This window comes from Hyaena hyaena, unplaced genomic scaffold (genome assembly GCF_003009895.1).
Source record: "Hyaena hyaena isolate Hyena2069 unplaced genomic scaffold, ASM300989v1 scaffold_138, whole genome shotgun sequence".
In the NCBI taxonomy this organism is placed as follows: Eukaryota; Metazoa; Chordata; class Mammalia; order Carnivora; family Hyaenidae; genus Hyaena; species Hyaena hyaena.
Window position 1 is genome coordinate 2,100,483 of NW_024080770.1, and position 17,704 is coordinate 2,118,186.

The 17,704-nt window shown below is 39.0% G+C and overlaps 1 protein-coding gene across 6 annotated transcripts in view; it reads right to left on the bottom strand.

The window, feature by feature from the left end:
- Window positions 1–17,704, bottom strand: part of NCOA1 (nuclear receptor coactivator 1) — a 241,137-nt gene that overhangs the window by 65,576 nt on the left and 157,857 nt on the right. For all 6 annotated transcript variants that reach the window (XM_039238319.1, XM_039238320.1, XM_039238321.1 and 3 more), the window contains 3 exons: window positions 17,138–17,304; window positions 10,067–10,164; window positions 1,741–1,918 (listed from right to left, as the gene is read on the bottom strand). In XM_039238319.1, coding sequence (XP_039094250.1) covers window positions 1,741–1,918; window positions 10,067–10,164; window positions 17,138–17,304 — 443 coding nt within the window. The remainder of the gene's footprint in view (window positions 1–1,740; window positions 1,919–10,066; window positions 10,165–17,137; window positions 17,305–17,704) is intronic.

A 17,704-nucleotide genomic window follows, 5' to 3' on the forward strand; every position in this document is an offset into this window, starting at 1 on the left:
AATAAAGACATAAAAAAATATTTTAAAAAAAAAGGAAAAACTGATTGGAAACCACAGACCCACCATTAAACAGGAGTTTTAACCTGGCAGGCATGTCTTCTTAAGATGGGCTTGTGTACATGTGCACCTTTTTGGGGGAGAAGATGCAAAGAAGACTGGGGCTCAAAAAAATTTCAGAATAGACAGAGATGAACCTTGGCTTCTTATAACCATTTTTCTTATACCTTATTTTATTTGAACAGTTTATATGCAACACTGCCTCAAATATAGTGTGTAATCAATTAAGTTATGACATAAAAATGATTGTTAAACATAAATGTTACCTGATTGGGTATAAGAAAACTGAATTCGGTTATAGAAAACACGTTTGTACATTTCAAATGATAAACACTGTGTGATGGGACACCATTTCCCAGGCAGCATGTTCTATTCAAACCATGGTGGCCGTTGGAGGTTTTTAAGGCTTTTCCCTCACCATTCCCAACAGTTTACTTTATCCTTTTCATTGACCCTCCTTCCTTTTTACTATCTCATGACCCTGTAATTGTTAGAGTGTAGAGAAAATCACAGAAACAAACCTGTACTGGAGGAAGGAGTCTTGGTTCTACTACGAGCTAGCTGTGAGGTTTAGGTTATTTTATCTCTGCATCATCTTTATTATTATTTATTTATTTATTCTGAGAGAGAGAGAGAGAGTGTGTGTGAATGTACACGCACACGAGCACATGAGGAAGGGGCAGAGAAACAGCAAAAGAGAGAATCCCAAGCAGGCTCCACATTATCAGTGCAGAGTCCGAAGCAGGGCTCAAACCCACAAACTGTGAGAACACGACCTGAGCCCAAACCAAGAGTTGGATGCTTAACTGACTGAGCCACCTAGGTGCCCCTGCATCATCTTTAAAATAAAGGAATCCACTATATTATCTCTAAAATTATTTACACTCTAAAATGCTATAACAAAGCACATAAGACCCTTTATCTAACTAGTGATTTTAATAGAAATAATCATTTCAGGCCCTCATGTACTCTAAAAATGTATTAACTAGTCTTTTCAAAGAAGAAATAAGGCTTCCTTTCCAGAAAGTGAACACAGTGGAAAATAAAGATCTACAGATAACATTTAATTTGCATGTGTGGGTTAGTTACAAGGCCCTCCCTTACTTTTGGAGGACATATAGGCTACAGAATAGGCACATAGCGTAGCAAATGGAACAGAGGTTGGAAATCAGACCCCATCTGTCCTCTCAGCTAAGGTCCTTTGTCAGCAAACAACCTGTCTAACCATACTTGGAACGTCTACTTACATCCAAAAATACTCATTTTAATACATACATAATAGGACAGTGTATTTCTCCCTCCTTTTCTCCTTTTTTTCACTTTTGAGCAGGGTGGTAGGAAGGGTATACATTTGTCTCTTTCTTGGACATAATCGAAACTGGAAACAAAGAATTTCAAGCAGAAGCTTCTAGTGGCAAGGCACTGACTGCTCTGCTTCTCACCACTGTCACATGACGAGGTCATAAGCTGGAGGACTAGGATAAAAGGAATGCTCTCTACCAGCAAGTTGATGATACTCTCCCTTTATATTTACATATCGGGCTGAAATTAAATTTAAAAATATTTTTAACGTGTTAGAACTTATTTCAGAATAATACTATGTAATATAATATAATGATTATATAATGTAAAAAACAGCTACAGAGAGTTCATATTCTTTTGAAAAACAAATTGCTTTGTTACCTAGTGATTTGGGTAGCAGATTCTTCACAAATTCTGCATGATCCCCTACATGCAGTATGCTGTAGACACTGGTATTCATTAATTCCTCCTGATTGTAACCCAAGTAGCTGGTCACATTCTCCGACACAAATACAATTCTCCCTTCACAGTTGACAACAAAGAAAAATCCATCCAAAGCCTGCAAAGCCAAAAAGAAAAAAAAAAAGAAACAATTAAGAGGTTAAAAAATAAAAGAAAAATAAACATATACATTTCTCTACTGAAGAAGAGATCAGAAATATATATCAAGTTAAGAAAAGGGGGAGACCGAGAAGATTTAATACTGCATGTTCTCCATGGAAGGGCCAGGATTTTGAGACAGACTGTACAGGGACATACAGCATGGACAGCAGGCATGAAGGAATGTACCAACCTTCCTTCTTAGAGAGAAACTTCGTGGTAGCAGATGTGAAGTAAGTAACTGATGTCCACTCAGTCATAAACATCTCTAAACGACAAGTTAAGTAAGACCCCATCTCTACCCTCAAGGAACGTGTGGTACAATGGTAGAGAGAGATATAAACTTAATAAAATACCAGCAATGAGGTGTCAGAGACATACACCAAGTATTCTGTGAGCACAAGAAACAATACCTAATTTGGGGTTGGGGTTCAGGGGACACAGAAAGGCTATTTATAGACCTCCAACCTGAGTTTTACAGGGCATAGTGGAGGAGGGGAAAAGGAAGGAGGGAAAAGCATTCTAGGCAGAGGGGAGAATGTGGTACATTAAGGAACAAAATATAGTTTGGAGTTGTTGGAGTATGTGGTACAAGACAGGCTCATGGCAGGAAATAAGTCTGGCGCAGTAGACAGGAGTCAAATCACAGAGGGTCTCCTATGCTCTGAGACAGAGCTAGGGGTCTTTAAAAGGGGAGATACATAGGGGAGCATTATATCCACAGAGGTACAGGAACAAAGTCAGAACCTCTATTTCTAGTGTAATCTAAAATATAAAGAAGAAATTCAGCTTAATAAACATACTGAAAACCCTGATAGCTCAACTCAGTCTAGACAGTCACATATTGCAAACCATGGAACACCGAGAGAAGATCCAGAAAGCAGAGGTTGAGCAGGGTGGCACCTTACTTACAATCTTTCCATTTATTGCAGTTTACTTGTTATAGGATATATACAAGCAGTAAAAACAAGACCTTTAAAATGGAGAACACTTAGAGGATTCTGTAACCAGACATAAAATGACAATGAAAATCTGTTGTTATTACCCAGAAGTGTCTAGTTCTGTGGCAAAATTCGTCAAAGAGCTAACAATGTTATGGGAAGTTCATTTTTCTTTTTTAAAAAGGCAAGTGTCTCAAATTTGCTGACCTTTTCTAGGATGACAAGTGGTCATGATAATGTTACCTAGCAGATGTTTTCCAAATAATAAACACATTTAATTTTGTCCCTCCAGGGGAAAGATGAAATTTAAACAATGAATAAGAAGTACACTGCCTTTCAAAAAGACACCTCTGCCATAGAGGCAGCATATGAAAATGCTTTGAAATGTTTTGAGATGTACCATACTTGTGACTTTGTTGTCAAAATGACCCCAGGTATGTACTTGTAAAGGTTCTCTTCTCAGTTTAAACATTTACAAACAACTTTTTACTCAAAAATCTTCCAGTTTCAGTGTGCTTTAAACTCATTTTTTAAATGTGGTAATGCAGCGCATCCTTTGATTATTTTGGAAGAATCATTGTTTGAGATCAAGGAAGATAGAATGTCAATAAAAACCTTGGGGTGTGATTAATGATCTAAACACCTCAACACCAGAAAAACCCTTTGCTAAATTATTTTTGTTTACAAAAGCATAGGAAAGCACCCTCATTTCTACCTAACATTTTTTTTTAAGATTAGCTACAAATTTCACTGCAGGTGATATGAAAATAGGAACAATGGAAATACAGATATATCAGTTTTTAAAAAGTAGATGTATAAATTACTTAAAATGTTCTTAGCTATTAACTGATTCAGTGTAAATACAATTTCACTTAATTTATCTTATTTTTGATCTCTCAAAAGAGTTTAATCAAGAACAGCTGAGGTATAACAAAGTGTCATAATTTAGAGCAAGAAAAAGACAGGCAAGTAAAATCTGGTTGTTCATGGCAAACCGATTCCAAGGACCACAGTACCCAGCTTCCTCAGCATTACCTTCTCCTTTTTTCACCTAGTTTTCAGGGCATCCTTCATGGCTCCTCCCTCTCTGCCTCCTTGATGTCCCTGTCTATCTTCAAAGCCACAACTCCTCCCTCCCTTGCTTTCTTCACCTTCCTTGTCTGTCTCTGGATATCAATGGATGTTGCCTGTTATGTGCAGAGGGAATGGGAGAGACCAAGACCAACTCCTGGGACCACCTCTATCCAATGTGAACACGAGCCATTGCTGATCTCAGCATCCAGCCTCACCAAGGGATTCACCAGGACTATCTGGTGCAATTATTTTTAAAGTAATTGCAAAATCCAAAGGACTTAAAAGCCTGCCTTCACTGTAGCAGAGGCCTGGAGTCCCCGCAGTATCCTTCTCCACAGACCTGCTGGCGCTTCCCCAAGTTCTCCTCCCACTGACTGTACCTGACTTCACTGCCAGGCTGGGAAGTTATTCTAGTAACTGGCCTCTGGAGTATGCAGCTGATCAGTCTTCAGGGAGTGTAGAACTTTCACCAGGTCCCTGCTTGGCCTCAGTTACATGGACTCGTCATTTCCTCTGTGAAGTCTGGGGCATCATATTTCTTTTGAGCTTCCCCAGAAAAGGCTGGCATGGAAAACAGGTCTACAAAGGCACCCTCGTGCTTACGGAGCTGTCCTGCTGACCCTCCTCGAGACACAGCCAGTCTGTCTCTTGCTGGAAATGCCTGCTTTTTGTTGTTGTTGTTTTCCATTACAAATGACATATATGCTTATAAAAACTGTTTTTGTATGAAAATGAAACAGTAGATGATTTGCCAAAATCTCACCCCCAAGAGATTGGTAACGTTTCAGGGAATATCCTTTGAGACTATTCCTATGAACATACAAACACCTCTATTTTCTTCAAGTATGCCTGACTAATATAATCTACTGATACTTATTCTACAAGTTTTCCTCAGTGTTCTTCCAGAAAGGAAGCTTCCTGTTTCTCCAAGTCCTGACAGCTGGTCTTGCACTGAGCTGCACACAGGAGATAACAAGTGCCTGTCCGTTTGGTACAACATCATCAATCTGAGGGTTTTTTTCTCCTGACCACCCTGTGTCTCACAGCAGGGTCCACAGTGGCCAAGGCTTCTCACAGGGCCTTGGCTTTAAATGACTTCTCTAGCTTCACTGACTATCACCTAAGTGCCAGTTAATGGACACAATTCTGGGAATAAAACACATAACTCTCAACAATTTCACAGTCTTTGAAGGGAAAAAGACAAGTACGCATAGTTATGAACGGTACAGCAGAGGAATTCATAAAGGTTAAGCACAGAGTGAAGCACCCGAAATGGGCAAAGGGACGACTGTCACTGGCACAGTTTCCAGGGAGGAGGCCACACTTACACCTGAGCAAGGTCTTGAAAGACACAGAGTAGTAACTCAGGTGGAGGACATTCAAAGCACAGGAAACAGCTCAGAGGTTAAAAAAACTCATGCTGTATGCACTTGTTATATTTGTCTTATGTACAACAGTAAACCTTTTTTTTTTTAATCTTCAAGAAAAACAAGGAATTTATTCTAAAAGCAATGGGTATTTTCCTGAAGGCAATGTTTTAAGCATGAGAGTGACGTGGTCTGCTTTCACAAAGATCCTTCTAGAAGTGGGTGTGGCATGCAGATTGGAAGTGAGAACAGCTGCAATGCTATTGTGATACTCCAGTTCAAACCAGAGCCTGCATTAAGGCAATGGCAGTGGAAGTGATAGAAGAGAATTTGACACAGGCGGAACAAACAGCATTTGGAGACTTCTAACAGCTGTGGGAACAAGCATTCTGGGAGATCCATCATTAATGAGGTGAGGGTTCTGGTACGTAGGTGCCTTTCTCTGAGGAAGTGGACTCAAGGAGTAAAGAAATCTAGTCTTTATTATTGATTCCCACCCCCCTCTTATTTTTAGGCAGGAAGTAAAGGGACAGGTCATAAATTTAGTTTTAGAAGTATTATATTTGTTTCTTTAACAAAAACATTCTTTTTTTTTAAAGTTTATTTATATTGAGAGAGAGAATGTACGCATAAGTTGGGTAGGAGCAGAGAGAGGGGGAGAGAATCCCAAGCAGGCTCCATGCTGTCAGCACAGAGCCTGATGCAGGGCTTGATCCCACAAACTGTGAGATCATGACTTGAGCTGAAATCAAGAGTCAGATGCTTAACTGACTGAGCCATCCATTCAGGTGCCCCAGAAATGTTATATTTGAAATGACTAAGGAACATTCGGATGGGGATGTTCAAAAGGCAGCAAGACAGAATGTAAGAGAAACTGAAGAGAGATCTGAGCTTAAGGCAGACATTGGCAATTTACAGGTACATACAGTATCATTTGGCTTTTTGTTTATTTTTTCTTAACTATAATCATCTTTTCCCCTTCCACAGAATATGTGATTTCCTTTGGGGAGTTACTTGTTCCCAATTAAACAAAAATCTTGTGAGATTCTTAATCAGGCCATTGGGAGACTTCCAACCTAAATAGGAACCTTGAGGAGGATTACAGAAAGATTGAATATAGCTGGAATGCATTCATTGTACCAGCAGGGCACTGCCCAGATGGGTCTTTCTAGGAGACCATTCATATAGTATCTGATTTCTAGTCTCCTTAAGGTGACTTGATTTCATCTCAGTCCCAAGAATCATTCTGGGATCCCCAAATAGCACTCTGATAAATTCACATTTGCTTCATTTGGTCAGGATTGGGGTCTATTGCTTGAAATCAGAGAACCCTAACTGATACTTTACGCATACTTACATGTGTGCACACAGACACGAATACATCACATGGACAGAGCCATAGGCATAGATGAAACTGCTCGGGAAATGTGCACAGGTTAAAAAAGGGGAAAAGAGCCAAGGCCAGAACCCTGAGGAATGCTAACATTTAAGAGGCAGGCTAAGAAAAAGAAACCTGAGGAAGAGGCTAAGGAAGAGGCTGAGGAGTAGCCAGAGAGGAGCAGAGATACTTCTGCCAAGGAGGCAACAGGAAAGCGGGACTGGGTGGTGAATGGGGTCAAGAGGCACACGGCAATGTAGGGAACGGCACAAAGTGAGGTGAGGAGGCCTGAGTGCAGGGGCAAGGCATAGGGAGACCTCCATGGCTAAAACAGAGTTTTTCTTGGGAAGTAGCAGGAGATAAAGAGCTACAGTCAGATAATGCAGAGCTGTGAACAGGAGGCAGGGGAATTAGATACCAAAAGGGAATGGACAATGAGGACAACAAAAAATGGAGGAATATTTACTGTATGGCAAACAACAAATATTTGTTGAATAAATAAAGTCTAATACCACTCTCCCTTTAAATGTGAAGAAATTACCTCCAATATCTTCCTTCTTAATTCAGGCTCCTTTATGTTTAAAAGGGGGAAGGGGCGAGGAGGGAATAACAGTATGGCGGGAGTTCCTAATAGATGGTAGATATTCAGTTACTTTTTAGATCTGCACACTTTCCTCTAAGCAAGTCCCTTCAGACCAATGTTGCCAAAGAGAACTTTCTGTAGTGACAGAAATGGTCTTTATCTGTGTGTCCATACAATAGTCACTAACCACATAAGGACACTGAGCACTTTAATTGTGGCTAGTGATGAGGGACCTGGGTGGCATAATCAGTTAAGTGTCTGACTTGGAATCAGGTCATGATCTCACGATTTAAGAGTTCAAGCCCCACATCAGGCTCTGTGCTGACAGCTCAGAGCCTGCTTCAGATTCTGTGTCTCCTGTCTCTGTCTCTGATCCTCCCTTACTTGCACTCTGTCTCTCACTCAAAACTGAATAAACATAAAAAAATAAATGTGGCTGGTGAGACTGAAGCATGCATTTATAAATATATATATGTGTTTTTGAGAGAGAGAGAACAGGCAAAGGGAGAGAGAAGGAGGGGGGGAGAGAGAGTGAGGGAGAGAGGGAGGGAGAGGGAGGGAGGGAGGGAGGGAGAGAGAGAGAGAGAGAGAGAGAGAGAGAATCTTAAGCAGGCTTCATACTCAGCACATAGCCCAACAGAAGGCTCAATCTTATGACCCTGAGATCATGAGCTGAGCCAAAATCGAGAGTTGGATTCTCAACAGACCGAGCCACCCAGGTGCTCCTGAAGCACTGAATTTTTAACTTTATTTAGCTTTGAATAGCCATGTATGACCAACAGCTATCTTACTGAATAGTGTGGCTCTAGACTCGGCCTGAATAAATCAATAGACAGTCTCATGGTAGCTTTTCACCATTTTCATAGCTGCCCTCGATTAGACTCCATAAAGTCTGAGGTGATGGGGATGGGGTTGGGGGATACAAAAGAAGGCACAGAAAAAATGGCCAATGGAGGTGACCTTGAAGTCTGCAAAAGTTAGTAATTCTATTTTGCAGTCTGTTTCACATTATCTGTAACCCATAAATAAAAATATTATTAGCTCCTTGAAGTCAAAACCTAAATATATTTCTATTCTGAGGTTTTGGAATTTTTAACTTGATGTGCTTTTTCACATTTGAAAATGCCTGCCTAATGACATCTAATTCATGAGTGATGCTATGTTACAGTTTCCCTTTGATTCACAGTGATTTTAGGGTAATAATTTCATCAGCTAAAAGAAATATTCCTACTTTGTTTTCTTTTTGTACTAGTCTTGAATGGATAATCTCTTATCATTTTCTTTTCATGTTAAGGTGTCATGGACTTTTCTCACACAGCAGTGGTGTATATTTATATAAATTAAAGTAGCAGTAGTAACAGTCCCTGTCTCGAGTTGTGCTATGTTCAGTTTGTTAATAATCCACTTGCTCTCCTTGATCTCTGTGGTTTCTGAAGAATGTGAGGTGAAACTAGGATTTCAGTGATCACTATTTTCCTACAGGAACCCCACAAATCTCAAGAACCTTATCAGTATCTCAAAAGACATTGTATGCAGAAAATAAATTTAATAAAATATCTAACAAATTGAAGGGAGTGCTGAGGCTGGGACACGAAGAAGGCAGACAGAACCCACACAGAGAAACTACAAGGTATGAAAAGACTAGCTCCCTGCAGGGTGGAGAAGGTGGGCAGTAAATGGTACAACAGCTCAGGTCTCCAGGAAGGACCCAAGTGTACCAAGCAGTGTGGTGGTGACAGGTGCCAAGCAGTGGACGAGATGGGGTGGAAGCTGGAAATGAGCTTCAAGTGCTTTTCTTTCTTTAATGTATTTTCCTCTAACAGCTTATATTTTAAAATTTCAAAATATTGTAAAGTTGAAAGAATTCTGTAGTTAACACCTGTATGTTCGCCACCTAGATTCCACCATAACCATTTTTACTCTACTTGTTACAATGCTGTTTCCAAAACATGGTCATGTGTCAAAGAGTCAACCTAAGAGGTTATGAAGAGGGTATAAAAAAACATCAGACTCTACCACATGTGGTGAGCCTTCCCTCTCCCAGTTATGCACGTATGCACACACTCAGCTGGCAGTCGGGTCTACTCTTCCGCTTACTCTGTGGGGAATGTGTCCATGCACACGTGTTCTTAACCATTCATGTGTGACAGGGATTACTTAAGGTGATGAGCCTGCCTGTACACAAAACATCTGCGTTGAAGACAAAGGGGATGAAGATTAGATAGGAAGAGCTGGGGTGAAAATTACACAGTAATTACAAAACAGTTCAGGTTTAAAAGTTCTTCAAAAAGTTTGGTAGAGGGTTATTAAAATAGTAAGTTCTCATACAGTGTTTACATAAATTTAAAATTTTTAGTCAAGAATCTTTTCAGGAAAACCCCTACTGCAAGAAAGTGAGGCATCCGTTACTCAAAAGTGAAATTCTACAGACATATAGGTAGCACCAGTTAGCTAAAAATTCTAATGATATTTCCGACTAGTCCAAACCACCCCAAAAATGAATGGCAAAGCCACACAGTAGGCTTCAGTTTTCTATCTGACTATGTAGAATGTCTTTATGAAATTTTCTCATATTCATAATTCACATCTCATTCTGAAAGAGCAACGACTGTCAAAATAGGAGACAAAATATTATTAAAGGTTCTTTAAAACTTACTTGTTTTATAATTTATTAATTGGATATAAGGTATAAAAGATAAAGAAAAAGCCACATTGTCCTAGAACAAAGATTTTGATCACTCTCTAAATCAATGAGAAGAGCTACCTCCAAGAGAAGGGGTCCCAAGGATTCCTTTTCTATCACTCCTTGACTGCTAGACGAGATGTCTGATTTCTGCACTTCATCATCAGTCGTTGATTTCTCTATAATAAAGAAACAAAAAATCACGCATCCAAAAAGGGCTCATTTCCATATTGGCAAATTACAAAGACACAGATTCACCTAACTTAAGATTCAAATAACATTTACTTATTATCTAGGCGATATTTATTGATCACATTATTTAATCTTAATTAATTCACTTTATGGATGACAAAGTTGAGGGTCACAAAGGTTAACTAGTGTGTCCCAAATCATATAACTAATAAGCAGCAGCAGGAGAATTTGAATTCTGGCCTATCAAGTCTGGTGTTCCCACAAGGGAAATGGTATAAACATAAAGCCTTTTGAAAACATCTACACCAAAATTTTAAGAAACGAATAAACTGTAAAAGAATGATGATTTCCTCCATTTTTCTTTTTCCTTTTCTGATTTGATCAGCTGCCACTGAAAGGGAAGTGAAGAAATGCTTTTTCCTTTTGTGAGCCTGCATGAATTAGCTAACCTTTCACATTCATGTCATGATGATCTGATTGATAAAACCGTGTAACTGCTAAATGATCTGAAATTCTTTTGTGCAGTGATGTTGGAAAAGCCATCCATCATCTGAAAGCAGCACCATACTTAAATAAGTTTCCAATCTGTCAAACTAGTTAAGAGAGTTAGCCAAAAACCAAATATGGTATCATTGAATATAGAGACTCATTTTTACTTTAATGTATAAAATATCTCAGGGGCACCTGGCTGGCTCAGTCAGTGGAGCATGCATCTCTGGATCTAACGGTTTCTAAGTATGAGACCCATGTTGGGTGTAGAGACTACTCGAAAATTAAAAAATCTTTAAAAAACGTGAAATATTTCACATATTCCAAAAAATACAGAAAATGACACAGCATACATTCACATAGCCACCATTCATTTTTCATGGATGTTAACATTTGCTCCAGGTCCTTCCTTTTTAAAGAAATACAATGTTGCAAACAGAACTAACACTCTGCTACCATTCCTCTGTCTCTTTTCAGAAATAACCAGTATTCTGAGGTCAGTATAATAATTTCCAGGCCTGTTTTTATTATTTAAGTATATGTGTATGATTTCATGAACAATACATTACTGTTTTATTTTTTTAAGTGTTTATTTTTGAGACAGATAGCACCGGTGGGGGAGTGACAGAGAGAGGGGGGACAGAGGACCCAAAGTGGGCTTCCTGCTGACAGCGGTAAGAACTGTGAGATTATGACCTGAGCCGAAGTTGGACACTCAACTGACTGAGCCACCCAGACACCCCTACTGTTTTGTGTTTTAAAGTTTACATAATATAGACTCTTCCAACTTACTTTTTCCACTCAATATTATGTTTGAGATTTAAGCACATTGATGTAGATCTGATTTATTCATTTAAAGTGGTATATATCATGTGAATAACCCACAGTTAATAGATTTCCTAATCCACTACTGACAGACCTTTGACTACCACACACAGTGTTGTAATAAACTATTTTTAGTACTTCCTCTTTTGTACACGTGTGACAGTTTCTTTAGGGTAAATACTAAAAGTGAAGTTGCTGGATCATAGGGTCTATGTATTTTCGACATTACTAAGTTTGACAAATTACTCTCTAAAGAAAATGTACCACTAGTAACGTTCAAGGGTTTTGTTTTTATGCATCCTCACTGACAAAAAAAATTGTTTTGTGAATCTATTGGGTGTAAAGTGTCATTTCGTGTAGTATTTATAACAACAGCTTTACTGATTTATAATTCGCATAGTATGCCATTCATATATTTCAAGCATACAATTCAGGGGCGCCTGGGTAGCTCAGGCGGTTAAGCGTCCTTCAGCACAGGTCATGATCTTGCGGTTTGTGAGTTCAAGACCTGCAGGAGGCTCCCCGCTGTTAGCACAGAGCTCGCTGTCACCTTCTCTTTATGCCCCTACCCCACTCATTCTCTCTCAAAAATAAACATTAAAAAAAAGCACTCAATTCAATAGTTTTTACTATATTCACAGGGTTATACAACCACCATCATAATAAATTTTCGAACATATTCATCAACCTAATAAGAAACCTTGTACCCTTGAGCAGTCACTCTCCATTTTCCCAATACTCCCAAAGCCTAGGCAGCCACCAATCTGCTTTCTGTCTCTATGGATTTGCCTATTCTGGACATTTAATATAAATGGAGCATACAATATGTGATCCTTTGTGACTGGCTTCTTTTACTTAGTATGCTTTCAAGGTTAATCCATATTGAAGCATTTATCATACTTCATTCCCTTTTTTCCCTTCCAGATACTATTCCATTATATAAGTATATATACCTCGTTTTACTTACCCATTGGTCAGCGGATAGATATGAGTTGTTTCTACTTTTCAGCTATATATGAATAATGCTGCTATGAACATCTGTGTGCAAGTTTTTGTGTGGACACAGGTTTTCATTTGTCCTGGGTATATACCTACAAATGGAATTGCTGGATGATACTGTGCCTCGATGTTTAACATTTTGTGGAATGACTGGACTGCTTTCCAAAGTGGCTGCACACTTTTATTTCACATTCCTACCAGCAGTGTATGGGAGTTTTTCCCATCCTTACGAACACTTATCTTTTTGAGGTACCGCCATCCTGGTACCTCACTGTGGTTTTGATTTGCAATTCTCTGATGGCTAATGATACTGATATATTTTTCCTGTGCTTATTAGTCATTTGTATGTCTTTGAGAAGTATTCATTCAGAGCCTTTGCCCATTTATTAACTGGGTTATTTACCTTTTTATTATGGTACAGAAGTTTCTCATTTAGTTCTAAGAGGTACTTCCTTCATCAATTCATGTGTTTATAACATTAAGACAGGTTTTTGCTTTTTAAACAAGTTTGTCAAAAAACACAAACTGTCAAGTCCAAATAAATAACTACGTGTGAAAAGCAAAACATCTAAAATTTCAGGCAAAACCTAAGATGGGAGTGGCTATGTGACCTAGTTTCTGGCTCAAGGAATGTGAAAAGAAGCGACATGCAATTTCTGGGTCTTGTCCTTAAAAGGAAAGAAGTATGCCTTCCCACTTTCTTCTTTCCCCTTTTTGTCAGCTGGGGTATGGACCGGTGAGCCATGTTTAGCCACGTGGAAAATGGCAATACACTAGCAATGGCACAGCAAAAAAGATGAAAGCAATCACAACCTCTGACACATACCTAGATTATCTTGTTAAAGCCACTGTACTTTGGATCTCTTGTTATAGTAGCCTAGCCTATATCTTAACTAATACAGTCTATATTTGTCAATCCTGTGTTTATTTGCTAGATCGTGATTATGTCCATGACAGACATAATTTATTGGCATGCTATCATGAAAAGTAAGACTTTAACTTACATCAACCTTCTACCCACACATTTCTCCCTCCTCCCAATATAGTTACAATTTTTAGAGCAATCAGTATTTAATATCTATGTTACTGGGGCTACATATAGTTCACAAATGAGACAAGGTGTGTGCTATCATTTTGTGTTTTAGGGTTTTTTTTAGTTTACCTCATCCCTAACTGCCCCTCGAGGGTTGAAAAATTCCTCTCAATTGAGTCAGTCCTCTGAATCTCTATTCCATTTCCCCCCCCATGGAAATATTCTTCCTGGAGACCTCTATCCACTTGCTCCAACTGGGACTGGCTACATTTTTAGGTAGAGGCACAAGTGTATACCTTTCTTCTGTTAAGATTCTATGGTTTCCCTGTTAAGATCCTATGCCTTTCTTTCTTGGTTTGCTACTGTGATTTTGAAAGATATTTCTGAAAAAAGTATAGAGAAGGTAACTTTTGAACGGAAGCTTTAGTTGTCTAAAAATGTCTTCATTTTGCACTCATACTTCATTTGGATTCACACGGAATTCCAGGTTTAGAATTCTCAGGGCACCAGGGTGGCTCAGTTGGTTAGGCATCTGATTCAAGGGCTCAGGTCTTGATCTCGCAGTTTGTGAGTTTGATCTCCACATCGGGTTCTGTGCTGGTGGCATGGAGCCTGCTTGAGATTCTCTCCCCCCCCCTTTCTACCCCTCCCCTGCTCATGTGCACTCTCCCTTTCTCTCTCAAAATAGATAAATAAACATTTTTTAAAGAAAAGAATGCCCATTCAGTACTGTTATCAGAAATCTGGATACACTCTGTATCTGGTATATGTCTATTTTTTCTTTCCCTTGTTTTTTTCTCTCTGGTGTCTGAAAATTGGGCATAGGTGTGAGGTTTTTTTTTTTCCTTTCTTTTTTATTCATTGTGCTGGTCATATGAATGCTTTCAATCTGGAAACCCACATCTTTCTAATTCTGAGAAGTGTTTTGTTTTGGTTTTGTATCACTACTCTAATAATTTCCTCCCTTCTATTTGGTCTGTTCTCTTTTTCTGAAATTAATCGTATGTAACACCTCCTGAACTACTCCTAGACACTTCCCATCTTTCTCTTGTCTTCTACGACTTATTTTACTTTCTAAGGGATTTCTTCACGTTAACTTTAAACCTTTAAAATATTTACTCAACACATATTCACTGAAAGTCAACTATGTAGCCAGGAACTGTCTTATGTATGAGGACACCATGATGAACAAACAAAAATCCTCACTCTCATGGAGCTCTCGTGGGAGTAGGCAGACAATAAACAAATAAAACATGTAATATGTTAGATGTAAAAAACACTGTGGGGAAAATAAATCAAGGAAGTTGTAGAGAGTATGTGTGTATTAGATAGGATAGTTATGGACAAGTTCATTGAGAAGAAACATTTGAACAAAGACATTAAAGAGGTGAGGGAGGGGCGCCTGAATGGCTCAGTCAGTAGGATAGTTATGGACAAGTTCACTGAGAAGAAATATTTGAACAAAGACATTAAAGAGTTGAGGGAGGGGTGCCTGGGAGGCTCAGTCAGTTAAGCCTCTGACTTTGGCCCAGGTCATGATCTCATGGTTAGTGGGTTTGAGCCCCATGTCGGGCGTTGTGCTGTTAGCTAGTTCAGAGCCTAGAGCCTGCTTCCGATTCTGTGTCTCCCTCTCTCTCCCTCCACTGCTTATGCTGTCTCTCTCTCTCTCAGAAATAAATACAACATTTTTAATGAATTAAAAAAAGAAAAGAGGTGAGGGAATGAGCCTTGTGTACATCAGGGAAAGAACATTCCAGAGAAAGTCCAAAGACCTGAGGCAGAGTGTGTCTAGAATGGTCAGGCAGAGGGTACAAGTAGGCAAAGAGTAGAAAACAAAGTAAAGAGGTAAAGTTTATTTCAGCTATCCTGAGTTTAAAAGTTTCAAAAGTTACTTCATGTTTTGAGTGCTTTATTTTATTTTATTTTTTAAATTTTATTTATTTTTGAGAAAGAGACAGAGACAGAGCATGAGTGGAGGAGGAGCAGGGAGAGAGGGAGACATAGAATCCGAAGCAGGCTCCAGACTCTGAGCTGCCAGCACAGAGCCCAACACAGGGCTCGAACTCAAGAACCGTGAGATCATGACCTGAGCCAAAGTCAGATGCTTAACTGACAGAGCCACCCAGGCGCCCCACTGTTTTATTTTTTTATTTTTTTTAAATGTTTTATTAATTTCTAGGAGAGAGAGAGAGACAGCGTGAGCAGGGGAGGGTCAGAGAGAGAGGGAGTCACAGACTGAAACAGGCTCCAGGCTCTGAGCTGGCAGTCAGCACAGAGCCCGACGCGAGGCTCGAACCCACGAACCGCAAGATTATGACCTAAGCGAAAGTCGGACGCTTAACTGACTAAGCCACCCAGGCGCCCCTGAGTGTTTTATTTTAAAGCATCTTATTATCGTTTCATAGTTGAAATATCTTCCTTTTTGTCTCTGAGGGGCTGTTTGATGGTTTGAAGTTTTCTTCTGCTCCCTGAACTGTCTCTACTTTTTCTGAGCTCCCTTTTCCCCTGTTCGCTTGATTTGTTCTCTTTTACTTTACAGGCTTTCCTCAAATATCCGGATTTTTATTCATATTAAAGAGTGAGGTACTAAAATGCTGACTGGCAGCTGTGTGAATAGAGGGGGCAAGACAGGGAATGGATTTTGTCATGTGGGGATCATTCCCAACTGTCAGTGTCTGTCACTGACACTTTTCCTTTGGACCCTCAGCGTCCCCAGAGGGGTCCTCCTACCTCTAGTAGCAAGCAGTGAGGAGACATATACCCTCTTGCTGGTTCTCCCCTCTGGAGACTTACAATACCAGTTTCTCCTGTCTGCCCCATCAGCTGTCACTAGACTATCCACTTTCCAATTTATAAAATCTTAAAGTCCTAAGACTTTAATCATTGTAAATATATTTGTTTATAATCTTTCCACATTGTTGCTATTCATCTGAAGTTCTTTCAGGTCTATTCCTTCTGTCTGTTATTTGTGTTCCTACTAACTGTAGATTGTTTCCTCATATGTTATATAATTTTTTAGTATAAAATCACTCTCAAGAGCACTTTTTCTTTGGGAACGCCAAGGGGCCAGGTGTGAGAATTTTCCTCCAAAGTGCTCTGCCTTTGTGTCTGCTTTAATTTCTTTGCCAGGGGTTTTGTGGTGTGGGGTCCTCAGTAAATATGGACAGTATAAATATGAATCATAAAACAAAATCAGGGTGTTCTCAGAGGAGACTGTTTCCCACGCCCAAAGCCCAGGCAGAGACAAGCTTATTATTCAGATGGAGGGATTTTCCTACAACTGAGCTACTGTCTTTCCACGTCATGCCATAGCTTTAAGTCTGACCCCACAACCTAGGCCTCCTGACTTAATTCCCTTAGATACCAGGTTCTATAGGCTCCCCCAAGGCAACAAGTGTTCAAATTAAATTAATAAGCCATGTTTCTGTAACAAGAAGCCTCTCAGATTCACTTTCTAAAATAAAGACCATCTAAACAAAAGTTTCTTTAATAATATTATGAAATTCAACACAATTTCTTAATAATAAAAATAATAAAATGATATATTATAAAGGTCTTCATAACAAAGCAGACAGCCCATGGTTTTGGGTTTTTGTTTGTTTGTTTATTTTTACCTTGTTCCATTCTCTTCATTAGCTGTATCTGATCGACTGTCTTCTTCAAAATCTTGCATTTGTCTGGCTTTACACTCAAACTGTCAATGTCACTGATGTTGGCAGACAGTAACTCAGCTAGCTCTTCTAAATATTTATTTTCTTGTTCCCTGCGCCTCTTTTCAGTGCTGTTACACAAAGAAAAACCAGTTAGTGTACATTTCTACCACTGTATTTCCTTCTTTGATCAAGTAGTTAATATTTACAAATTTATAGAGATCTGTAATTTTATCCAGAACATAGAGTCAGATTCTGAAAACATCTTAAATTCACAATACTAAAGTGCAAAAAACAATTCTGGTCAAAAATACATAAAGAAAGTGACTGCCGTCATACATGCATTTCCTCAATGATATAAATACATCAAATATTTCCCAACAAATGTTAGATATTAAAAGGAAGCAGACAGTTCTTATACTAGTTGCATTTGGAATTACTTTATATTCTAAACAATAATTCCCTGAAACAGAAAAGTCTGACTTTTCAAATAACTTAAATTATTTAACTTAAATTATTAACTTAAATAAA